General features: G+C 48.1%; 1 protein-coding gene across 1 annotated transcript in view; it reads right to left on the bottom strand.

The window, feature by feature from the left end:
• Positions 1 to 224: 224 nt before the first annotated feature.
• The window catches only part of pfdn1 (prefoldin subunit 1), a 54,430-nt gene continuing 28,416 nt past the window's right edge, over positions 225 to 26,238 (bottom strand). Inside the window, exon 4 of the mRNA XM_006631954.3 lies at positions 225 to 784. Coding sequence (XP_006632017.1) covers positions 701 to 784 — 84 coding nt within the window. The 3' untranslated portion in view covers positions 225 to 700. The remainder of the gene's footprint in view (positions 785 to 26,238) is intronic.

Here is a 26,238-nt window from a genome sequence, read left to right as displayed (position 1 = left end):
GCTCCTCTGAAGACAAGTGTGAGTCAGGCGCTCGGGCAGCAGAGCGGAGAGCTGCCGCTGGGAAGGGCTGGGAGAGGACGTGTGGAAGCACTTTGTCAGGGGGCCACGTCCAGACAGGGTACTCGGGAAGCAGGCAGTCCAGGAGACTACAGACGCTGTAGTGTTGACAGCCACAGTTCTTCAGACAGGGGTATTTGTTTAAAAAAAACAGCTGTCTCAAGGAACAAGTTGAAGACTTTTTATTATTAATTTTATTATTTTGGTGCTAAATGTCTGGTGGAACAAAAAAAAGCAGTAACCAAAGTAGCCAGAGAGCAGTCTGGATGTATCCAGACCTCCGACTGACATCATTCAGACACATCAAGGAGCACTTTCTAATGGGCTTAAACAGAAACTTTGGGATCGTCTTCAGATTTAACACGACTGGTCTCAGTAAACACTGACACCACAGTGTATGCAGAGCATTACCGGCTGGAAAACAGCACGGACACAAAACAAGGACTACCGATTTCACCTGATGAAAAAGCTAACCAAACTACTGGGACGCACACAGGCAGCTGACTGATCCGAACTGCCCCCCACACACCTTCCAACACTCACGTACAGTGACTGCTATTTAAATATGTAAAATGACAGGAGTGCCCGAGCTGTATCGGGGGAGAAACACAGAACAGGTCCTGTGTGCTCCACCCCTCCGTCTTCACTGGGACCTCCTGGCCATCAGCATCTCCCGGATGTTGTCTTCTGCCTCCTTCACGCTGCGCTCCAGGTAGGTCTTCCGCTGCTGAAACACAGGAATGGACACAGAACAGCAGGTGACAAACGGGAAGAGGCCAGTCCACCCAAACAGCTGATGTGGGCGTGTCGGATCAACAGGAGCATGCAACTCGTCAGTCCTTCAATCACATGTCCGGGGAGCTTGTTTCGCACTCCCACTACCCTTTGTGTAAAGAAGCCTGTCCTGTACGAAGCCTTAAAAGCCCTTCCCGTAGTTTTCACTCGTGTTCTCTGGTCTGTTTCACTGCTGACCCCTGGAGGAGCCGACTGTGTCGACTTTATTAATACTTGTGAGGATTGTGGACACTGGAAAAGAGAGTCTGGACAGTCCTCTGTGTTCAGGACTGAGGAGACTGAGCTCCTTTCACCAGGACATCCCCCCCAACCTGGGATTATACCTGAAATCTCCAGAACGACACTGCAGGACCCAGAGTGCCAGTCTTTGTGACACACATCTTCTACAAGACGGATAAGTATGAATCAACACACAGGCAAGATAATCAGTCTTCCAGCTGCTGGATAGAAGATATGATAATACAGTTTGCATTAAAACCTGAAGTGCCTATCCAGGATAGTCTGCCCTCGCCCTATGGAAAATATAACCCTGGAGACTTTGTCAAAAATTTCCTATTACACTACTGTCTCCTCTCTGCTCTCATTACATGCAAATGACATTTGCCAGCTTATTAGACACTGAATACTTTTAGTATGACATCAAATCCCAACAGTCTAAATGAAATACTGCATTTACAAATGTATAACTTGAGAACATTTTTCCAGCTAGCTACAGTAACAAAAAGTCAAATGCAAATTAAGTATGTAAAAATAATATCTAATGTGAAGTTTCCGTTCTAATGAAACTCTACATTTCCAAGCGCTGGGGTAGAGAGTAAGATCCCACACAGCAGGGCTTACAGACCACCACAATCCCAACATTCAGAAGCGTCATACCTGTAAGATATACCCTGTATATAAGCGTCATACCTGTAAGCAGCCTGCGCATGCTGACGCAGCTCCCTACTTGAACCTTTTCTGGAACTATAAATTTGTTCAAGAGTTTAATATCAATCGAGTGCAAAAGAAATCTATTGGTTTTCAGGAGTAGGAAAAGTCAGGCTCAGCATGTGACTACTAAACTGGAAGAGCATTTTGACAGGACAGGCATGTGAAATCTGAATTAAGGCAGGATAAAGCCACGTGGACTAACAGTCCACGGCCTGTGACCACCACAGGGAAGTCTAAAGGCGACTGAAGAATGAAATACTACACTCGCTCTGACGCACAGCTGGGGCACGGGGAAGGCTGCTGGGCGGAGTACCCAGTGCAGCACAGAGATGAATCGCTCTGTCCGTGACTATGTCTCCATCACAGCCCCCCAGGTGAGCGCCCAGCCTGTGACGAATCTCTCCGGCCCCTCGGGACAGGAGCCCGGCCTTTCTGTGCATGGTGAATAAGTGAAAGAGCATGAAAGAGCTGTAACTGCAGTAACCAAGGAAACGCTGGCGTGAGTCTCCAAAGCTGAAAGGACTCTAATGGCTGCTCTTCCCTGGAATCCTGGACCTAGGCCAGCTCTGTTGCAATTGAAGGCAAGAGTTGTTTCCCTCAAAGAACCTAGATTATGCTGCGGGAGTCCTCGACTGGATGGGGTGTGAGCCAAGACGCATGTCAATAACCAACCTAATGAAAATAGATTCCAGCTGACGTCATGCGCACCGCCCTGAGGTGACTGCCTCAACACCAGAGCGGGAGACTTGCAAGCCACTGCTGACTCTAAACGGGGAGAAACCTGCCACTCTCCCAGCTCCAGGGAACGTTCAACTGCACAAAAACCAACATGAGCCAATCCAAGGAGCGCAGCAGGTCAGCGTGACGGCGCGAACTCTGCTCTGACACAGCCCTGCGGGAGGCGGCTCTTCTGCGTGGTCCTGCCTTGACATCCCTCTTGTTTGAGGGCCTGTGTGCTGCTCTGTCACACCCAGCGCCAGCCGACTCCCCCTGAGCGCGGTCATTCCTGACAACTCCACTGCCCTCCCACAATCCACAAAGCATAAAAAGGGCCAAATGCCACCTGGTTAGCCCCTTGTGACACAGTTCTGCACCGGGGGGGGAACTGGGGAAGCTTTATGCAGCTTCCTCTTGGCCCATGAATCACAGCAAAATGAAAAGTGTAGTTATTAGTCAGGAACTATTTTCTCCCCGATTCCAGAAAAAGACCAGCAGGCGACAGGAAAGCGTGGGTTCCCTGGATGTACTCGGGGTACAGTGGCGCTGGGGGAAAAAAAGCCGATTTATTTTAAAGCATTTATTCATCTTCTCGAGCTGCAGCCGTGCGTCTCCGCGTGCAGGAAGCCGAAAGCAGTTACCAGAACGAGCCCCCGCTGATTTCCTGTAAACACGTCAAGGTAAATTATTCATCACTCGCCATCAAGGGACTGGCGTCATTGGCAGCACCCCCAGACTGCGCCTCTCAGGCGACCTGCAGCCCAGCTGTGCAGGACTGCCCAGACTGCCCCCTCCACCGGCCCCAGGTACATCAACAAACGCAAAGGTTATCTGATGGAAAAGCAGCAGTATGTTGATTAGTGGTCTGAACATGTTTCCATTCGCCCACTGCTGGTTATCAGGCTTCCTGACGAGATGCCTGAGGGGAAAACCACCACTCCAGCGCTCGGCCTGTTGTTTCCCTGCCACTGGAAATCCATGGGATTTGGCCACAGAGGCGGAAGGGTGGGGGGGGGGCGTTTGACCACATGGGCTCTTATCGAAGTTTCAGGGGACGAGATGCCCCACGTCCTTCTGCTCCAGCCTTCACAAACTGGGTCTCTTAAGCGATGTGACGCATTCCTGCCTGAGACTCTGATCGCGGGATCAAGACTGGGGCGTGCTAATCAATAGGTCGGAAGTAGCTAATCGATGCCAGAATCTCATCGAGCTGTTTCTGACCAGCTCTGTGACAGACAGCTTCAACAATGTGACTGGCCTAGGCACACTGTTTCAGGCTCCTGGTGTGGTATGAGGCGATAGCTCTCCATTTCATTCCTTAATACATCTCCGCCTGATCCCTCTGTCTTTTCTCCACCTTCTGTCCGGGCTTTTCTGTTCTTTAACCACTGAGCGACGGAGTTTAGTTTCAGAAGCTCTACAGTGTTTCTTTCCTAAGCAGTGGTCTTGTACCATCTGAAAATCTTTCAGTTCAAGATGCAACTTGTGGTTTGTTCTCTTTGGAGCTGACTAAGCTGTCACCGGGAGGAAAAATGTAAGAATTTACTATTGGACAGAGTACCAAAGACATTAGAAAAAGAACCTCCTCCTTACAGATATTCCACAGGTGCTGACAGGGCACTGACTATGGGAAAGGCAATGGTGTCCCAACAGAATTACTGAGGGATGCCGGATCCATTAACTCAGCACACTTGGTCTTTCATTTTTCTTCTAAACACACAAGCTGCAGTTTCCTCCAAAGTCTACAGACATATCAGCAGGTTAATTGGCTTCTGGGAAAAGTGGCCCTGGTGTGAGTGTGTGCGTGTGCCCCGAAAAAGACTGGTGTCCTGTCCAGGTTGTATCCTGCCTTGTACTGTTGCTTGCTGGGATTGGCTCCAGCTCCCCTGTAATCCTGAATTGGATGAAACATTTAGAAAATGGATGAATAGACCATAAGATCAACTCTACTGTCAAAAATAACCTAAAGAAGCCTTTGTATTTCAGAGAATTGTAAGACATCACATTTTGGGGTGTAATTCATTCTAGATTTACAAAAACCTCCTAAAAAGGACAATTCATAGGTTTTGTATGCTGATTTATCAGACTATTTCTGAATGAATGCAGAAGCCTTGCAGCAGAAATAATGAGAGCTGGTGTCGCCAAGCTCTGTGCTGCATGTAGTCCTGAAGAGCTCCTTCCACACACAAGCTTTTGCATATTTATGAGTCATGCAAGAGCTTTGACATGGAAACAGAGGCACCATCACTGCACGGGAAAGCACACAAGGAAGCAGAGATGCAAACTAAAGTAATCCAGAGTTTACCGCAGAAGTGCCTGTGTGATATTTAGCGTGAAAACACAGAACAGTCACTTCAGGGAATATCACTGGGTCTTTTCTGAGAAAGCAAAACAAATCCACAAGCCACTGAGGCTCGGTCAACTAAAACACAAAACTTTTTTCAAATCCGCAGAATAAGTGAGGAAAGACTTTTTTTTAAATTACATTTAGAATCACCAATTTTATTTTGTTACAAAAAATATCATTTGTAGGTCACGGCCGGTGACGCGGGCCCGGCTCGAACCCGTGGTCACAGAGCTCACAGAGTGCCCGTACCACCTGAGAGGCTTCACCGAAGACCACCTCCGTCCAGCAAGTATCTCAACCTCACGCACTCGTTTCGCACGTGGATTTTCACCCGTTCTCCCGTTTTCCCTCCTAAGACACTGCGCACAAACACAGAGGGCCGTCTGCCTCACGCTGGCAACGTGGCTCCTGATTACTCATCTGATGCAAGCACTTGCACGAGAACTCCACCTCCCCCGATAGCTGAAAAGCGGGAGGAATGGACATTGCCGACAGGAGCTCTGCGTGACGAGGGCTGTCCGGCTAGGGCTTGCACAGACATGGGCTTTCAGCAGGAGCTCTCATCAGCCTGGGCTCTCAAAGCATCCCGGGCAGGAGGCTCACGTGAGAGCTTGCACCCCTTCCCTCCTCTCCGGCACCCCAGGATCCGCCAGCGTGTTGTCTGCTCGCATGCTAAATAAACCCCCTACAGGCTTTTTTTACTCCAGACTTCGAGACACGCTACCTCACATGAACCGCTTGAATTCAGTCCCAGAGCAGTTTGAGCACATCCAGCTCTATTATAAGTGCCACCGAGAGGAGCGATGGTATAACCCTGCTAGCACATTGGTGGAATAGCTTGGCTGAACCGTGCGAGAGGATCAGTCAGTCTGAACTGAAAGGCGGGCACAGGACACGTCTGCGTGCCCATCTGGCACTTCGGCCTCAACTTGAAGGGCTTCTAAAAATAGGGAGTTTTTTTAATATTCAGAAATAACAATGCGCAAGATAACTCAGGCAGGTGCAAAGAGGCAAGATGACAACAAGTGATCACTGACCACAGCACCTCCTTGGCAGGCAGTGCCTGGGTGGACTCAGCAAGGGGCTCAGGGGAAAGCTCATTCTGCAGGGCATGAGCTGGCCACACTGTTCCAGTAGGTGGCTCCTTTCCTCTGCCCCTGAATAACAGATACCGTCTTCAGGACATGACGTCAAGTCACTGTCTTCATGCTTGCTATGTAAATTACAGAAATTTTAGCATTAAATTTGATTACATAAATCCTGGTTGAATTCTTAGAATCTGCTGTTCTGCAGGGGTTTTCATGAGAACTGCTTCTTCCTTGAGAAGTGGCCAGTGCCACACAGTATTTCTAGAGGAAATTAGCGAAGCTGGCTCTGCTCTCATAATAAACATGTTCACAGTAAAAACAACTGTTTATGTAACCTTCTATGCACAGTGCTGACTTGTCTATAAAAAGAAAAGTATCAGCGAACTGAAAACGTATTTAATTTAACTCTTTATGGCCTGCTGCGACTTGTTGATAGTGAATGCCCTTATATATATACAAGCCCTACTTACTTTGTCGAACACAAAAACAAAACAAAAATTCAGGTTACAAAGGGTTATAAAGTATTAAATTAAAGTAGTATAATATATAATACAAGCATATAAAAGTTAGGTGGCACAACGTCCATTTTAACAAACGAACGCTTGATTCCCACTCTTGTTTCCTAAAGCCACATGTCCCTACGTGCCCAGTCAGCCAGCCCCAGGTCCCCAGGTCCAGCGGGTCTCGAGACCCCCACGTCTCCCTGCTCAGCCCTCATGAATCTCTCGCAGGAGGTCAGGAGGTGTGGGCCGAGTCTGCTCCAGCTGTGGCGCCAGAGGAGGGAAGCTGTCCGCGCAGCTCTGACAGGTGTCACTTCATCTCGAGTGACGCGAGTTTCAGAGCTCCGCAACCCACGGTCAGTAATCTCCCTGCCTATAAAAAGAGCCGTCAGCAAGGTTTCAAGAAACACCTACAATTACTCATCGCCGTGTTGCAACAGCTGCTGTAACTGTAATGTGTCTGTATTTGTTTTATTGTTCACATTCCAACACTTCCAGACTTGCGTACCGTCCACAGAGCTCACTTTCAAGGTGTCAGATTTCTTTGGCACAAGGGGAGTCTTTGAAGGTGTCATCTGTTGGGTTACACGCAGCTCCTGTGTTCACACCCACTACAGATACTTCAGTCCCACAAACACTGTAAATACAGCACTGTGTATCAGTCACAACAGAATGTGTCAGCATCTCTTGGGAGGCTCAACCAGAAATGGCACTAAGTAGCCTGCAGTCCACATTACAGCTCGAACCCGGGCCCTGAACTGTGGCCAGTCGTACCCTGGGCAGATTATCCGTCCATCAAAACAAACTCGTCCTGAGCCTCCGTCGAAGCGGACCGCGGACCTTTCCACGCAAAGAGGTGGCAGTAACCAAATGAACGAAGAATCTCATCCAGCTGTTCCGGGAAAACAGAATGAGATACAAACAGATCGACGGGCCTGATGGGCCTGTGACCTCCTCTCGCTTGTAGCTGTGCTCTCGTTAAAGTGACCGAGACAGGCACGGTCACAGCCGGTCTGTTCTTCAGGCACGGTCACAGCCGGTCTGTTCTACAGGCACGGTCACAGTCGGTCTGTTCTACAGGCACGGTCACAGTCGGTCTGTTCTACAGGCACAGTCACAGTCGGTCTGTTCTACAGGCACGGTCAGCCTTCCGGCCACGTGATGGCAGGGATTCTGCTGGAGATCCCAGAGAGAATGCCGGCTTCCCGCGGGCCCGAAGAAAAGCACGGACAGGTCCGTATGGGGCGCTCCAGAGCGCCACGGGCTTGGAGGAACGCGCAAGAAATGGAAACCCTCTCCCGGCGCCTGCAGACAGGCGCGGCTGCCAGCAGGGGTGTTGGGGGTCACTCCTGCCCTCAGGGCAGCAATCAGCTCCAAGAACATCAACACCGCTAATGATGGGAATGAAAAGTTCTGTTTGGATGGGGGGGTTGTACCATGACGATGAAGATTTTAAGTCTTGAATTTAAATTCTGTAATTTAATCGGTTGGTAACCGATTGATGCTCATTACGTTTTCATGTGTTGTTACAACACCATTCATGAAGAATTTTTAGCACATTCCAAAAATTATCACCAAAAACTATTTTTTCTAAAAAAAATATTACCCAAAATATTATTAACATTATTAAAAACATTGTACACAGAGGGGAAAACTAGTATTATGACAACGTATGTATAAAACGTATTAATACAATAATAACATCCATCCTCTCCATTACAGTACATCTGAATTCAAGAATGTATGTCCTGTAACTCATTAAGTCATTTATATACTGTAAATCCACTTTCAGTTCATCCATCATCAGAAACATGAGACATCAGTCCATCACAGGGCACATATATGCTCAGATAATTCAGATATCAGTTAACCTGGCCAACAAGTCTTTCAAACATAGAAGAAAACCAAAACGCCTGGAGAAGACCCATGGAGAAAAAGAGGAGAACATGCAAAATCCACATGGAAGGCTGAAATGAAACTCAGGACATAAAAGCAAAGGGACGCAAGTGCTACCTGCAATGGCAAAACTACCGCCTTAATATTTATGACAAAATTTCCAAGTCTTTACTGCCTTTTTACATGTGGTTTGCCTGCTGCAGACCCAATATTTACAGTAGTTCTGGCACTGTAGTTTTGTGGTGTTTCTATATTGGCTGCAGTGCCAGAGCACTTTCCACAGAGTATCACATTTCTCCTCCAGCCAGAGACCACAGCCACCCAAAGACTTTAACAATAACAGAAACGGAAAGAGATTTATAATCGGGGCTGAAGATGTGTGTCACACAGTCATGATGCTGTCCTTTAAAAATACACTTCGCCCCACCTACACAGACAGCTCTCAAACTGTATAACTGCACACTATGTGAAGAAAGGTCACTGACACCAAATAAACCTTCTCTTTTCATGACACCCCACCATTCTGAGGGTGCAGCCAGCTCACACCCTGTCACACCAATGTGGAGGAGAAACTAACTGCGTTAGTGCTCCCACATCGAGCGCCCCGCTGGGGGATGAACAGTAACCCTCAACCCAAACAGGTCAACACGGCCATTTGAGCCAAAAATCATTGTCACCTCGACAGAGAGAATCGGATCAGTCTCCTCAATTTCCCAATTCCACGCCAGAGTGACTCTAGCGACAGACGCTAGCTTAATCGAACTGAAAAACACAAAGAGCCCGAGACTCATGACCAACACAATCAGCCACAGATCACCCCATGGACCCCTCCCACCTCCTGGACCTCTGCAAAAGAAAGAGTGACAAATACTGCGATTCCGGGAGTGGCTTCTGATATCCCACACGACTCCCACACGGTCTGCCCTGGATGACACACCGCAGCCCCCCCTGCAGTGAGTGAGTGAGTGAGTGTGTGTGTGTGTGTGTGTGTGTGTAAAACTGTATGAAAAACGAGGAGCAGGGAAAAGCAGAGGTCCGGGGCCTCAGAGCCGGAACACAAGACCGTGGTGCTCCCTTGAGCGCACAGGCACCGGAGACCTGGGTGCAATAGAAACTGTCTCCGTGACTGCACCTTGGCAGGAATTTATGGCACAGTAATTCAGATCCCTCTGGCACCGTCTCACAGCTGTCAGGGAAGTGTTCTGGAGGAGTTGAGTGGGTGAAGGTCAGGAAAATGCAAGCTGTGTGACAGGTCAGCAATGGGAACCACTTTCGTACAACATTTGCTTAACAATTCAGAAATGAAAATGTGTGTAGCAAAAAATGTTTCTGTTGTTGTTTTCTTCAAAGATTGGATGTTAGTCCACAGAAACCATTTCACAAGATGTGACTTAACTCTCCATCTTCGTTGTAAAATTCTCCCTCTGTATATTTCTGAATTCCTTCTTTTAAAATGTTGGACGCGGACAGGCATCACATAATGTGGACACAAAGCAATTATGCGGTGTTCAGCGCCAGAAGAGAGAGAGCACTTTTTTAACCTGGGTCTCTGGGTTCAGTACCAACACATAACTAAACATCGCCGACGTTTTTAAACATTCTCTTCGCACAGGGCGTCTGTCCTAAATAAGATAGGATGGGCTTAATTTTCAAAATCAGCAAGTACTGCATGTGGTGTTGCTTTATTCCACAGCAGAGCGTCCAGGGAGTTTAAGTGTTATTGCCTTCTAAATGAACAACACAGTCATACAGCTCCTGCACTTGTAACTGGAAGGCTGTGGGTTCGAGTCCCAGGTGAGAGACTGGTGTTGAATCTCTTAAGAGAGGTGCTTCACCTGCACTGCCCCAGTAAAATACCTAGATGTATAAATAAGTGCAAACTCAATTTGGATAAAAGCGACAACCACATCTGAAAAGCTATCGGCAGTAACATGCAATGTTAAATCATTTTACAGGGGAGCCACTGAAACAGCAATTAGGTGGAGATCTAGTGCATTTGACAAGTCTTTTACAAGACAAAGATTTCTCTGAAATAAGACCGCCGCCTACAGGCCTGATAACACCACCGGCCGCATCTTCCCTACTGTCCTGTTTCGCCTCTGAGCCATAACGAGCACGGATTTACCGAGGGAGGGAGAAAAATTCAGGGAAAGGCAACTAAATACATGACCCTAATTTCACCTCTTTGGAGAAAAGCTGAAGAAAGTCAGTTCCACAATGGCTTTTTTTAAAAACTTTCAACAACTACATAAAATCCATAGGCAGTAAAATCGAAACAATGGGCAGTGCAGGGAGAAGGTGTCTTTTTCCCGTTCCAGCATTTATAGTATACTCTAATTTTAGTGTTGACCGGACAAACATTATGACACTATAAGCCTGAAATGACATCAGATATGCCACAACCTTGTCAAACAACTACAGAGAACCTTACATGTGCTGGTGGTTTTGCCAGCATTATAACATGGCTGATCTACAAATCTCTTCAAAACCCAAAGTGTGTGTGCTATTAGCCCAGGAGAAGAAAGTATTTTAAAGAGGTCTGAATTCTGGCCCCCGACGTCACCACTAGGATCAGAATCAAGGCGGTACTGAACTGGACAGTACGGCTCATCTCACTTAACCAGCTAGAGCAATTCAGACAGAGCACCACTTTATCTCTCCTATTCCAGCCATTGACAGCTCCCAGTTCTGTATGTTTTTGGAGTTGGAAGCCGGCAGGAGAGGCTGTTTTTGTCCTGGCCTGCAGGGTACAATGTGTGGTAGATAATCCATCTGTTTTTGTGCTCTATCACCTTGTTTTTGTTTGGTTAACACCTGACATAACACTTTGGCCATCACGCCACAAATACCAGGATCAAAGCCAGGCTCTCAGGGGAAATCTGTAAATCATGACAACTTCTGCATATTCCACAGGATTTATGTCCTGCGATACTACACCTAATTTTTCTGGACTCCTATGCCACCCTGCCGCTCGACTGCAGCCTGTGCTCCACTGCGGGAGACAAGTCCCTGGATGTTGCTCAAGAAAAGAGCTTCCATGATGTCTCATCCCAGGTGAATCAGAAGTTCAATTAATTATCGAGCAGCTCGGGCGGAACGGGGACGGCACTGTTCCAGCACATGTCAAAGCCAGACTGCTTTCTGGAGTCCCCTTTCACCTACACTGCTCTCTGCACAGCGCTCCCCAGCTCCTGTCCTTCCGCCCAGGTGAGACTCATACCAGCACCTCATTACTGCGACACCTGTTCAGCTCTGTGTGTTATACAATATACCTCCATCCTCTGGGACCTCACAAGGGTAATAAATAGCCACGGCCTCCCAAAGTCAATAAAGATGCCCCCAAATCTGCACAATCAAGTTAAAACTGTGCAGTGTATCAGACAACATTCAGAACACTCTGTGCTATTTTATTCCCCCCCCAATATAAAAAAGACCTGCAATAATTCCAAAGCAGGCATGTTTACAGGCCTCAAGGATGTGCTGCAGTAAATCCCTTTAGCCCCTGAACGGGTAAGGGAGAGCTTGACTGAAGTTATAAAGTTTCCAAACCCAACACTGACAAACATCAGCCCAGTGTGCCCCTTCAGAATCCACACGCACCAGCGGAAACAGGAGGGAGCTAAAGGAAAGTTCATTTAAGACCAAGAGATACTCCTTCACACAAAGGGTCAGAATAGGCCATCCAGCTTTGTCACAGACACCGACGTCCTGTACGTCAATACTGGGGAAACCTGTGTTACAGAATCCCTCATTACTGGCTGAACTAAGGTGCTCTACTTGTTTAACTTGTCTGCCCCCAGTCTCATACACACACGTTCAGGCTTTTAGAAAAACGGCCCAATCTGATCACTAGCAGTGGGATGAAATGACACCGCGATGGCTGATGGCTCTCTTTTGGCATCCTCTCACCTCATGTCCAGCAGCAGATGCTCGGCATATTTCAGTCCCACACAGACCCTGACTGCTGGCCAACCACAGGCAAAACAAGCAGAGCTTTTCAGAGGACAGGGCGCCAGATTACTCAGGCTTCGCCCTGAGGACTGTGCTGCCTTACAGACCACAGGCAACAAAAGCTAATTAAGACCTTCTGTACAGAGCACTGCAGCAGAAACCACTAACAGCTGCTGGCAAGAGGAAAAACAGCCATTAGTAACAACTCTGTAGATAGTATTTCATTCAAGTGATTAGAAAGGGTGACCAGTACAGTTGACACTGAACACCGTCATTCGCTGTCCATTAGAATCAGTCCGTAATGCACTATTCTTGGGCTACACTTCCTTTTCATTCCCTAAGTCTTAAAAAAGGGCAGGATATCACTTTCATCAGGTATTGAAAATATAACACAAAGGCTTTTCGCCAATGATTGTTTACAGAGTCTGGGGGGTAAAGTGCTCCCACAGTGTAAGAAATCAGGCCGCTAATGCAGAAAAACCCATCAGGAGTTAAAATGGGTTAAAGGTCAGTGATCTGGCCTCTACATGCTCGTACAGTAGAGGGAAGGCTGGCTGCATCCTTGACTCATCCTCCCTTTGCTTGTTTCAGCATCATCCGGGCAGGAGCTCCAGCTTCTCCAGCAGCCTGAGAGACAGCGAACCGCTCTCTCCTCTCGCACAAACAGCTCCCCCTCCCCTCGTCCCGCCGGCGCAATCGCTCCGTCTCCGCTCAGCCTCTCCCGCTAGTCCTCGGACTACGGGAACGGATACTTCAGTGAGGGAACAGTGTCCGAGTCCCTCTAAAAAGGACACAGAGAGCCAACATAGCCGGTGCGCCAGTAATTCGCGACGTGCCGGAAACTGCCCCCAGCCAGACGCCCAGCAGCAGGGCAGGGCCAAGCTCACGGCAGCTCGTGCCCAGCTGCACAGGAGCCTGCCGCGGGAAACAGGTGAACTCCCCGCAGACCTGCGCCGCCGCAGGGAGACTGGTGCACACAGGGGGGAGACCGTTTCCGGACACGGCTCTTTCTGCAGGACGAACCGGACCCCCGGCTCCTCACGGGCTGCGTGGGGGCTGCTGGGGATGGTCATTATGCTGTTGCTGGATTCAAATATGGGTTTTGCTCAAACATTCTGCTTTTTCAAAGAATGAATTACTACAATAACTTCTCCATATTGATATCTTCTATTCCCTTAAGTACATCAAATTCCAATAACACCAATGGTTCTGCCATTAAGTGACAATTTTATGCAGGATGGGGCGTGCTTTAATCGGATAAATTAGTGCTCTTGGAAGTGCTCTCTTTAAACCTTTTTACACTGAATAAAAGGACCCTAATAAAGTCACGATGATCACATGAAATTTCCGTTGTTTTCTTCTGAGAAAGAAAACAGATTCAGGAAAAGCATATCCTGCCGATCCAGTGCTTTTTTACTGACGGCACAACGCAAACCTGCTGATCCAGGCATCAAACCATGACCATGTTTATTTAAGGAGCTGGCTTCCGGGTCGTTAAAAAAACACAGACAGCTACTCAATGACATTCCGGGGAGTTAATTAGCTTTAATTAGTCACCGATGCTACAGAGGGATGACACACGATTGCTGGCAGTTGCTGCCCTCCCAGGACCAGCCGCAGCAGCAAGAAGCAGAGTCCTGACTTTCCCTTTCCAGACAATAAAAACAGACAGAGTAAATAAGAACCAGGCTTTCAGCACTTTCTATAGCGCTGATTCAGTCACGGCTTGTGCCTCAAGCTTATGGAATGCCCCCTGGCTAAACAAACGCATTTTTAAATAGTCACTGTTTCAAACTGCCTGCCTCCAATGTTTTGTATGCCTTCAAGCGACGCTTTGAAGAGCGATGATCTTCCTCAGGCCAAACCACACGTGCCGGATTCATCTCCACTCAGCTTAGTCCCGGCAATCGCCAAGCGAGAGCACAATGTCATTTTATTTAAAAAAAAGAAACCACTATTTAAGCAAATCAAGACTACTTAACCACAGCACCACCGAGACCGCGTCCACCTGAAGAATCATTCCGATCAAGACTCTTTAAAACACAGCCCTGCTAAGACCACTTCCACTCGACTGCATCTGGGTGCAGACCAGGGGAACAACGTCAGACCCACGCACGGCTTTGCACCCACCTGCCCCAGCAGGCTTGTCCGGATGAGCAGGGGAAGCTGGGAGCAGTCCCGCAGGTTTCTGCAGGATCGTCTGGATCAGTGTAAGCGGACAGCATTCCTGTCTGGAGCACAGTGGTAGCTGGGAGCAGGTGGCAGGCCAGACTGGTCAATACTGTCTTATGAACTTACTGTATCTTCCAAAGAACATCTCAAGGGAGATACCGCCTACGGCATCATTATCCATAAACTTTCTCTCACCCTGAAGAGAGCCTTTTCATGTGTCAGGCGTAAATTTAATTGTTAATACTCTGAACCGCCAGGTTAAGATTTCCAGACACAGCTCAAGATCACTTTTACAAATGGTTAGAAAGAATGCAATCCTTACAGAAAAGTCCTTTGTGATATTTTTAAAAGGAGTGTAAAAACTACTACTACTAATTTTACCTTAATAGGTCAGAGACACAGAGTAAATGTTTTTCTTATATTTAGCCTACTTGCTGGTCCCCAGAATCACGTAAGCCATGCTAACCAGGCGGAGAACAGGCTTTATTTATAGTGGCTTCAGCAGCAAACAACAATACTGAACTCCAAACTGAAGCGCTTGGCTCCGAAAGCCAACAGCAACATAAAACTGCAGCAGATGTCAACATCCTGAACCCGAGACCCCCTCTTGCTATAAAAGCGGTAAGCAGGAAAGGTCTGCTGGGCAGTGCGGGCCGTGGAGCAAAGGGAGAGGGAACAGGGAGCGGAGAGCCACAGCAGGCGACCATCGGCGCCTCTCTCCCGCTCCAGGATCCGAGAGCAGGGTCGGCTTTCTGCAGTGCTCTCTGTAGGGCCTTCCCCTTGCTCACGCCAGCGACTTTAGACCAGAATATTTCAAATGTCGACTATCACTTCAGAGTGTCTGGGGGTGCTAGGTTCTCGTCCCGGGCTGAAACGATCCGGCGTGCTCAGGGCAGGAAGGGAGACCCTCAGCTAGAGCAGGGGTGGAGGAGGGGAGCACACAGCCCCCACCTGGGGCTTGGAAACAGCCAGTGTACAGAGGTGAACCAGGGCATCTGATCAACACCGAAACGTCATAATGAGGTACGCGAGACGTATACGTGGGAGTATCCGCTGTAGAGGTCAACGAGACAGCTCTGCAACAGCTACGACAAACACATTCACGGTCATCCCAGAAAATTACTAAGCATAAAAACATACGGCGCAAATAAAAATGACTCTGCATTGAGCAGACGAGCTGGGCATCAGTGATGAAACGGCGGTCTGCCCCGGCCCCAGGAGAAGATGTTTAGGAACAGCTGGCACCGCATGGCACAGAGTGCCAACCGCAGACAATGGCAGTGGGCAGCCAGGCCAGCAGTGTGGTGGCACAGCTGGGGGAGACACTGACAATCACTGGCCCGGTACAAGACTGTGGATACCATAAACGCCCATCACTCATGAGCAGCGCATTCAAAACCAAAATAAAACAAAAACCCGAGCACATTCACAGGGCTGCAACCTTGCAAAAACAAACAGAAAGGGGCCAGCTCACCGCACACACGAAAGTGTGGCGAGTGGCGGTGGCACTGCTCGTAGGAGGAGGTGTCCTGGGATAGGACAGCCTGACCACAGTATTGTCACCCCTTCGCCGAACCGGTGCAGCAGTTTCCCTCCTCTCCTTCTGACCCGCTGTGGAGGGGGGTGTGCTGTGCTTGGGCGGATGAAGCGTTTGCGTATGCAAAGCGCTTTGGGATCTTTTTGCGACAGAAAGAGGCACAGAAATAAGATATGCATATACAGGGGAGAGAATATGCTTCCATTTACGAAAATCAAACATCTGCCTTTGCAAAAACAAAAGGATTGTTTAATAGAGAGTTTCACCCTTTTAATGGCTTTCCCTCGAGGGAACGGAGAAGTACCAGATTTATCTGTTAGCTCACACATGCCTACGTGGAAAGTCATTTTCAAAAGGAGGGCTACTAATGAAGTGAACGAATCGTGCAATTATGTTGCTCCGTAGATGCGATTATGTGCTGTTGCATGTACATATTCAGTAGATGGATGTGTAGGATATACAGAAGTGATCGTATATTTCCAAACAGAAAGACCTGGAGTAGATGGCTTTGGCTTCAAGCACCATGCTACTAATGAAGCACCATGGCTGCATCCCTGCGAAACACCAGGGTGAGTGCATCAGTGCTCTTTGCCAGACTTCAATTACACAACATCACTGAATTAGAACCCTGACTTCATCGATCCAGAATCAGACCCCGGAGGGCAAGCATAATGTCTTATTAATAAGCAATTAGCTAGTGCGCTCTGCACACCCCACACTGTGACACTTCATGCCGTCAAGCGCTGGCATCAGAACAAACACCAGCAGCCTCCGTGGCTGCAGCAGGCCGGTCTGATATCAGCGGTCTGTCTTGCAGTGACTCATCTGTAGGCGGGGGGCCCAGCCAGTGTCAGCCAGGGCAGCGACTCCGCGCTGCCTCCCAGCGCCCTGCCTCCCGCACGGACAGCCGACAATTACAGGCCTCAGAGGTCGGGCAAGCGGCAGCCCTGCGTGTTGACTGAGGGCAACATCCCCGCCATCGGGGCGCCAGAACACGGCTCTCCTGACGGGCCTCTGGGATATATATAGACGCCCCAGTCACAATATTTACTTCAGTTTCAGGAGGGCTGTGAGCACAAGCAGGGCTTAGGAAAAGGAGGAAAATAAAAAATAGCACTCTTTCTTGGTTCTGCTGTTCGTGCGTCCCCTATGAGAGCTGAGTGGGGACAACAGACATGACGAAGGCAACACAAGACCCCAGTTCTGACAAGTGCATGCAGTCAGGCCTGCTGGAGGACATCACCTGTACTTCATTTCTCTTTAGGACCTGGACTCCCTCTGTGCACCTGCCTGCAGCTGTGCACACCTTACAGGCCCAGCCATGAGGATCAGACATGACAGCAGCCTGCACACTCAGCATTGAGGGAGCAGCCTTTTCTGTCTCTTTCATAGAAGGCCGAGCCAGCAATAGCCATTTCTCTAATCTGATTACCAATAACGAAAAATAAACCCTGCCTACCGCAAACACAAAGACAAGGAAACACACCAGACGATTTGCACAGACCCTGTGGTTATGAGGGTGTTTAAGAAGCTATTCATCGCCCCTGTGCCACCATGGCAGCTGTTGACAGCCACACAATGATGTAATTGTGCACATACAACCCTAAACTAGCAAAACCTTCCCAGGGAGAACTTGTAGCCATCTCCAACTTTTCCCTAACTAAAGTTCGAAGCACAGGTCAAGAAGAGGTCAGTCAAACCGCTATTAAAAATGAAACGCCTGTGCCACGGGCCAGAAATGGACTTACTCCACAACATCAACCTGCTCTTTTTATCCCGTCCGTCCCCCCAGCCCCGAATGGACACGTTCTTCCGCTATATTTGCAAAGAGAGCAGACGGGGCTCTTTGCGAGCTGGTTATCTGACACACCAATGACAGGTCATCTCAAATTCCATCACTCAACAAGCTCAGCCGCTAATGAGCCCCATCTTTGGTCTGGAGGCTCGCTAGCATCGTATCGCTGTGCGCTCTGCCATCTGACACAAAAAAAACCTGCAGTCCATTCTCACTTCGCGATGTTCTTCTAAAAGAGCAGAAATTGAGACAACGGTTCGGGTCAACAATTTTAACGCTGCAAAGCTAACACCCAGGGGGACATCGCAAGCCCCAGTCAGCAATACCCTGCAAGACACAGGAGTGAAACCCTGGCAGCTGAGCACTGAGAACCACAAGGTGACACAGCAGGACTACAGGGGCTCTGTCTGACGAGGGCGACTGTGCAGGGAGCAGACCGACTGGAGCTGCACAGACCACTGACGAAAGAACTTAAGAGTCCAACCTGCACGAAGAGACCAGAGCCCCTTCTGTGCACAGGGCTTTCACCATTTCAATTATCCAGTGATTTAGCTCTAATGAAGATCAGCTTCATTTCCAGTTGGCTATAATGTACGAAAGACAAAAACACTTAGAAATGAACACCTTTGAGTTCCCAAAAAAATGAACCCGAAAAAGGAGAAAGAATGACTTTCTAAATGGATTAATGAAGAGCCAAGTTCAAACATTTATTCATTTTCACCAATCTAATCCTCCACTGTTTGCTTTCCAAGGATCGGTAACTAACTGGGTAATCCAAGATCCCGCTAACACAGATGCTACTGGGGCTGCCGGTTTGTTAAAAGACAGGGGTCCCTTTCTTTAATTCGAGCTCATTTACCAGCGGGGGAAAGTGGTTTGGTTGCTCGGTTCAAGTGGTTGCTCAGCCCAGCTGCCCTGTCTGAGCGGCAGGGGAAGCCTCGTCTCGGCCCGAGAGAGAGCTGCTCCAAAGGCCTTGTAGGGAGTTTCAGCTCACAGCCGATGGGCTCAGACACCTCAGCACCTCCACAGTCTCCCAATATTAATAGCGCCCTGTTTGTAAACAATAATGTGACAGAAAGACACAGCTACCGCCTCTACAGGGGCAGCTCGGGGACTCCTCAACGCGCTCGAAGCATCCGGCGTCCGTGGCACTGAGAGTCGATAGCACGGCACGTCTCGTGAATTTAAACCCGAAAGCCTTTTTTAAAAAAAAAAAGCCCGAACCTAAATATTTGTGCCGCTGCCAGAAAGGCAAAGCAGTCCCGTCATGAGAGCAGCGGGCTCCTGAGCCGTGAAGTCATGCGTGCTTTCATAGCCAGCCTGAAAAATGGCTCTAAATAGGGTCCTAAGAATGTCCGCTATGCCATGCTGTAGCTGCAAAGGCAGCCAGTTGCTTTTCTTCGGCCAACGCTGCGCTCTAACCCTGTAAAATGCGAAGCCCTCCTGCCCCACGTACGAGCGGCACCGCGGGGGCTTAAATTTAGTTTACTGGAGCATCTCTTCGCGATGATGGAGCTACACAGGAATGCGACACTATAATCTGTTTTCCCAGGATCCTGCTGGCTGTACGACTCCCTCCTCTGAAGCGGTCGTGCCCAGCGCTGCCGAAACAGAGGCCCTGGCCCTGGCAGGGGTCACGCCTTGTGGCCCCCAGGAGCTCCCTAACTTACTGCCCTCATTTGAACAAGCATTTGCAACTTCAAGGAAAAGACCACCTGTCTGATGTTACACTAATGTTTTATTTCATCCACATACTGCACACTTACCTGCCATATTCATGACTTGAATTTATGTCCAGTTTCTCTCCACGTAAAGAGATTAGGCAACTATTCTTCACATTAAGCAAACAATTACTTAATGCCCCGCCAGACTTGCAAGAGTCGAGCTCACATTTTACTAAAAACATAGAAGTTTTAGACATTTTATCTTGTTTATTTTAACTGCTGTACTAGGGTTAACAGGGTTATTAACAGAAACAAGAATCTGCCTCGGGAACAAATCAGAAGATTTTGCGTGTAAGACACATTTTTTATCTTATGAAAAGTTTTCGAAAAACTAGTTCAGTTCATGAATGGAGGGATGGGTGTACCTTTTTCTGCAAAGAGAGGGCAGAACTGAAGCTGCACAAGTACACAACGATCTAGATGAGTTAAATCAATAGAGACATACTGATGCTGCACTTAGGTGATTAATGATGAAGGCAGGCTTTAGTCTTTGGCAGAGTGTGTCTGTGGTGGCACACTCTGTTTTACTTCTCACCTCACCCAATGGCAATCACAGGCAGAAAACAGATAAGATAAGAGGAGTTTCTCTGCCTGGGGAAGTCACAGTACTTTGGCCTTACTCTTGGGAAATTCAGGGCTGCTGGCAATACTGATCAATACTGATAAGCGGCAGGTCCCTCTCCTCAAGAGGAATGTTCTGTGTTAAAGTGCAGGGTGACATGTTAACAAGTAACCATAGCGTTTCTAAAACACCGGAGAAACAAACAGAAACCCAAGAACAAAACGATAAAAAAAAAGACACCTGACTGAGACAAACATCCAGGTGACCATAACAGCCCCTCTGTTTTCTCTCACACAGCAAAGAACACACATTCCATTCCTGTGATGCTGAGGAGGGTTTTAAGTTACTTAATTGTTAATCATGACCGACAGATATGATTTCACTGGAAGATGTGTGATTAAAAGGGCTCAGTGTTTTCAGCTACAAGCCCCTGCAAGAACAGCTGCAACATACAGCGGAATACTGATTCACAGTGACATACCTGTGTTTCATACATAAATACAGATCATCTGTTTAGCAATTTCCTTCATGGGATGCCTGTACATACAGTACTTGAAAAAAAAAGACAAACGGGATATTAGTCGTGACGCTGAAAGCCCCCTTACTTTGTTTAACCACAAGAACAGGCTGTGCTCCTGTAAGCGCGCTTTAGTAATGCGTGACTGAGTGTTGATATCTTGGCTGTCACAAGTTTACAAAGTATCACAGCTGCCTTATACTGAAAAGGTTGTGTTGAGCACATGAGGACACACATGCACTCACACAAGCAGAACTGTGGATAGCTGGAGTACCTTGGGAAGCCCAGCATAACATGGGGAGGACATGCTTACTCCACACAGGAGGTGCCCCAAGCTGGCACCCAATCCCAAGACCCAAGAGCTCTGTGGCAGGAGCACTGCCTCCCACGCTACTGTGCCACTGCCATACTGATAACTGCACCAACTATTCTGGGGGAAGACTATCATTAACCTTAGCTAACTTTCGATTTTAAATTAATATTATTCACTGAAGTCACGGGAAGCCTAAAATGTACGTCAAGGACACCAAGCGCAAAAGCTTGCATGCAAATAACTTTCTGTGAACTCAGTCCATGAGGCAGTATTATATGTCTATATATACACACACAGAAAACAAACAGCGTGTGTGATGGCGCAGTGGGTGACACCTGCCTGTCAGACTCTTTAAAGGTCAAGGAGCACAGAGTGTCGCTCCAACACAGCGCTGCGTCTGCAGACACACCCCTGAAGGACAGACAGCTTGTCAGCGTCACTCTCCAGCCCCAGCCCCCCGCCCCCACCTGCGCAGTCTAGCAAGAACTCCCAGACACCCCGATTTTACACTCCAGACAGAAGACGCAGCTGTTGCAAAAAGGCCTTATTCTTCGCCCAGGGCTGACGTGAGTCGCTCCGGTTGCTCCTGCTGCTTAGCAGTGGACACTCTGTCCCAGCCTCTCGACGCGCCCTCTCGGGGTGAAGCGCCTTCAAACAGAAGAGTTTAAAAACGTGCCCTATGGAGGCCTGTGCTCTCTGCACGTGTAACGTTCGGGAATTTTTAAACATTTTCAGAAATCAGAAAGTGTTTCTTTTCCAAGGTAGCCCTTAAAATTCTCGGAGTGAAGACCTTACATCAATGAGTCTATCAGAGTATAAGGAAAATCCCATCTCATCCCGGGAAGCAATTTAGCTCACAGTGTTTGGCTTTTCCGTACAGATGTTCTTTCCTGGGATCTCAGGCTCTAGTCTTTGGCTGAAGTGCTCAGCCCGGGGGGTCAGGGACCCCCCAGCCCTCTGGCACAGGAGGACTCTGGGACCCCTGCTCACGTGTGGCTCCCCCAGCCGCCCCAGGGAGATCGGCGTCAACGGGCCCCATTTCGGTCCGCTCTCCCGCCTTGAGCCCATGCTTCCCCCCAGATCCACCCGGACCCTTCCCCTGTAATCAAGCCGGATCGCTATTCCCGGGCCGGCTGGCTTTTTTGGGATAAGGGGCACTGGGAACCTGGACCAGGTGCGCTCCCCTGCACCCAGATCCCTTCCCTCTTGGAAGGCACATCGGGCTCCCAGAGGCTGCGCGGGATCTACCCTGGGCTGAGTTTAAAGACCGGAGCGGACAGGGCCCGTCAGAGCCCCTGTCCTGTGGACGGGGGTTCTGGGGTCCTGCCGCTGGTCCTGATGCCGTGTGCTTTAACCCACAGCCCCCCCAGAAACTGCCGTGAGAAAATCCACTGCTTCCCTACAGCCGGAGTTGGACACACACGGACACAGGCATAGTCCAATCTAGCTCAAAGCCCCAAGAAAACTTAAAGTTTTACTGCGTTCCTAAGTTGTGCGAGTCATGTGGTTGCAGACGTCCCTACCTAAGCATCAGCTTCCTAATCCCAGCAGTGGGATTCCTCTGGCACCCAGGTTTGGTGTGATTCCTGCGCCACAACAGTAAACAATTACTCCTGATAAACTCATGCAGCTTGGAAAGAAAGTCAAAGGAAAGGGAACCGGATACGGCTATTATAACATAAAAGATCAGGAAGCACTAAGGTGAGTCTTCACAAAAAAACGTTGTGCAAGAGCCCTGCCTAACATCCTGAGCAAACATCCTGCCCACTTTAATTGAGCCAAAGCGTTAGTTCGCACTGCAGCAGAACACAAAATAAGAAGGTCGGGGATTACATTTCAGTAACAATAATTTATCCTTTGTCTTCCAGAATTCGTTTCATGCCTGTTTTTTGGCAGAGATTTCCATCACCTCATTAGGGATCAAAACTTGGAAACCCTCATGTCTGCGAGGCTAGTTTCCTTCTGGGTGTGAGACGAACCCAAGACTCAGACCACACACAGCCCTGATGCTCGTCTTGATTTCATCAAAATGACCTAGCACACAGAAGAATTATGGCCTTTTTAGCTGGTTTTGTTTTACCAAATTAATAACATACACAGGTCCAGCTTGTTTGGGTTTTAGTATACAAGAGTTTCCAGAATCATATCCAGCCACTGATAGGATTCTTGAGAGCATCTTGGCTGGAGAGACACCTAGACTTGAGAGAAGTCAAGGTGTCAAGGCTGGGTGACAGAAAATGAGAAACACTAAAAGATTGCTGATGTTCATTGAAAGGACAATGCACAGAAACAACTAACCTATAAGCCCCCTTTATCACAGCACAGAGGTGCAGTTTTTAATTATATTTCCACTTTCAGAAGATGCACTAAGAACAGGCATAAATGCTGTTCACTGCTAAATCTTAAAAGCTCTAGCAGTGCTCACACAAAAACAGCCAGCTTAGGAGAAGCAAATAGCTACAGCACTTTAAAGAAGGCTTAGCTGGTTACTGTGTCTGGACAGTCTTGCTCCACAGGAAATGCAGTCTCTTGTGCTGCACTATAGAGGAAAAAAACTCAAGGAATCTGCGATTTCAGTGGGAATTTTAATCCACCCAGAATTACCCTGGCTGGGGAAAATGGTGCATTCCCTACCCACATTCTAAAGGAGGATTGTCTCTCTAAAGGACACATTCAGGACAACTGTACTCACTGAGGACAAAGACTTTGGCAAAGTAGCCCACCTCCAGCAATCAAAGCAAAGCTCAGTTACAAACAGCTGAGAAAGACACTGCAGAGGTCTGGCACCAAAGAGCAGGCAAAGCCTCAGCAGACTTCAGCAGCTGTGAAACGTATGCTCTGGCAGTGAGAGCAGCAGCGCAGAATACTAGATAACTTTGCTAATATTTACAAATGGAGAAAATACCAGACAAATAAAATAAAGTCAAAAGTTACACTTAAATATATGCTATCTAATTCTGCTGGAATGTAGCTACAGTGAGGCCAACACTTAGCTGTTATTAATATTCCAACACGATACCACCAAAACCTACTTATTGTAACCTACAGTCTCATATTATAACCTACAGACCAATGAATTGCTTGATTTATTCACAATCTACGGGTCTACGAGAAGGCATTTTCATGACTAGCAGCTGTGGGAAGATGACCTGACAGCTTACTCCTGTTGCACTAACCCTTCGTGTAAAGACATGCCTGCTGTCCAGTTTGTAGGACCTCCCACAGCTGCTTCCTAAAAGAGGTCAAGGTATCAGCTTTGACAGCATCGCTGGCTAGCTTGTTGAAGCCGATGTGGACACCATCCTTCTCTCTGTGAAGCAGGGAGAGATATTCAAGATCTCTCTCAAACCCTGCCATGCTCTCTGTTTCCACTAAACACAGCACCACACTCCTCTGGCTGGAACAGCTCACTGTCCTGGTATTCTCGCTCACCAACAGTACCACTACAGCTCAGGTGGGCAGTGCAGGTGGTTGCCTGCTCACAGGTGATGAAATGCTGCCACTGAGTCATGCTGTCTGAAGACCTCAACTGGGCAATAAAGACTGTGATGAAAGCTCTTTCTGAATGCCTGAGCAGGGTCTTTTTTTCCAAAGCATTTGATTCTTATCTTCTGGGTTTTGGATTAGAAAGCAAAAGAGGATTCTTACAAACTAGATCCTGCTAAAAGGACAGCAGAATTCACAGCTGTAGACAGAGGGAAAATCCTTGTTCTCCAGTACAGTAATCTTAAACCCTGCTCCTGGAGCGCCCCAATCCAAGATGATTTATAGATTATCAATAAATCGCTAACTTCTAAAGGGCTAGAGGGCAGGAACACTTTAATTGATCAACTGCAGTTGATTATGCAATTTTAAGATTTTGGAAAATAAGCCTTCAGCCTCCTGGTAAACGTAAATGAGAATTCGATCTCAGCTGATTTACCTGGTTAATAAAGGATTTTTCTACATATTTCTTGTGATGTTGGTCATTATAATAGTGCCAAGGAGATTGAGGCTCTGCAGAACCTAAAAACGAACACAGACAAACCAGCACCACCAAGAGAGCAGTAAGACAGGACCATGCGCAAGAACAGGACAACACGCTACCGTGCCCTGCACAGGGGGAACTGAGTCTAGCTTGTAAATCCAAAGGCACCTTTTTCAAGCCACATCCCATCCAGAAGTGGCCGTGCTGACTGCACTGTTTTTCTTGCAGAGAGAGCAGCCGCCGATCTCTGCGCTGTAATTAACATACCTGAGGCCTCGCCGCCTGCTCCCCGCCCTCCAGCACCGATATCTTTAGCTTCCAGCCACACTGTCCTGTCCTCAGCACTGAGCACAGGACCCCCGACCGCCAGCCGCCCCTCAAGAGCAGCTCCACAGGGGAAAGAATAACCCCCAGGCCTACATCCAAGTACCACAGCGGACAAAAAGGCAATAAATAAAACGTATTAGGGCTGGAACAAGCCTTTTCTTATGCAGCAAAAACATCAAAATTAAAAACCGCTGGAGGGAAGAGGAGGTTAAGGGCGAACTGTGTGTCACTGTTGAGCTCATTTCAAGCAGAGCTCCACGCTGTCCTCCAGTTCCCCTGCTCTGTGGTGACTTATCCCTGCAGCGGGAGGGCGAATCTGTGTTCGGCTAGCTGGCCTTACTGCGGCTCAGAAGATGCTGGCCTCACACACTTTGCCGACAGCCCGATGGTGCTTCATCCCTCCCTGGAAATTCAAGAAATGAATGGTCGTAAACCCAGCTCTTCTTCCCTCTGAGAACTGAAATGCTTACAAGCCCAGCAGGTTAGCGCCCAGTACAGAAACCGCTGAAACACCTGAGAGGACACTCTGTCAGCAAAGGCACAATCGCAACTGTCCTTTCAGTACACCACCATCTGCCAAGACTTAAAAAAAAAACAAGATTGTTTAATGGCCAAATCACTGAAAGTAGATAAAACCTCTCACACCTGTTTCTAACATCTGTTTGACTAGCAGTTAAACTCAAACAAACAGGAAATGCCTGAATCACCATTCAGGAGACTTGAATAACTTTGCAGAGTGGAAAAACTTGTGATTGAGCTCACAAAGAAGTATCACCTCCAGGTCATTTGAGTGTCTTCCAATAACACGGAGTCAGACGAAGAAATGCAAAAGCTAAGAGGAAAGGAAAATTCCCACACTGGAGTAACAGTGAGAGACCAGGCCTAAAATCAGAACCGGATCATTAGTGGGATGATATAACCGTTGGCAAATTTTGTTACAGTGTCTTGAATGAGAGGAGAGACAGACTAACTGTATCTGCAGAGAACATCGCTGTTTGTCACGAATGTCCTTATGTGAAAGAAGCTGTCCAGGAAACATTGGG

The sequence above is a fragment of the Lepisosteus oculatus genome, chromosome 11, assembly GCF_040954835.1.
Source record: "Lepisosteus oculatus isolate fLepOcu1 chromosome 11, fLepOcu1.hap2, whole genome shotgun sequence".
NCBI lineage: Eukaryota > Metazoa > Chordata > Actinopteri > Semionotiformes > Lepisosteidae > Lepisosteus > Lepisosteus oculatus.
The sequence above is the reverse complement of the archived record's forward strand: the minus strand, read 5'-3'. Positions and strand labels throughout refer to the sequence as shown.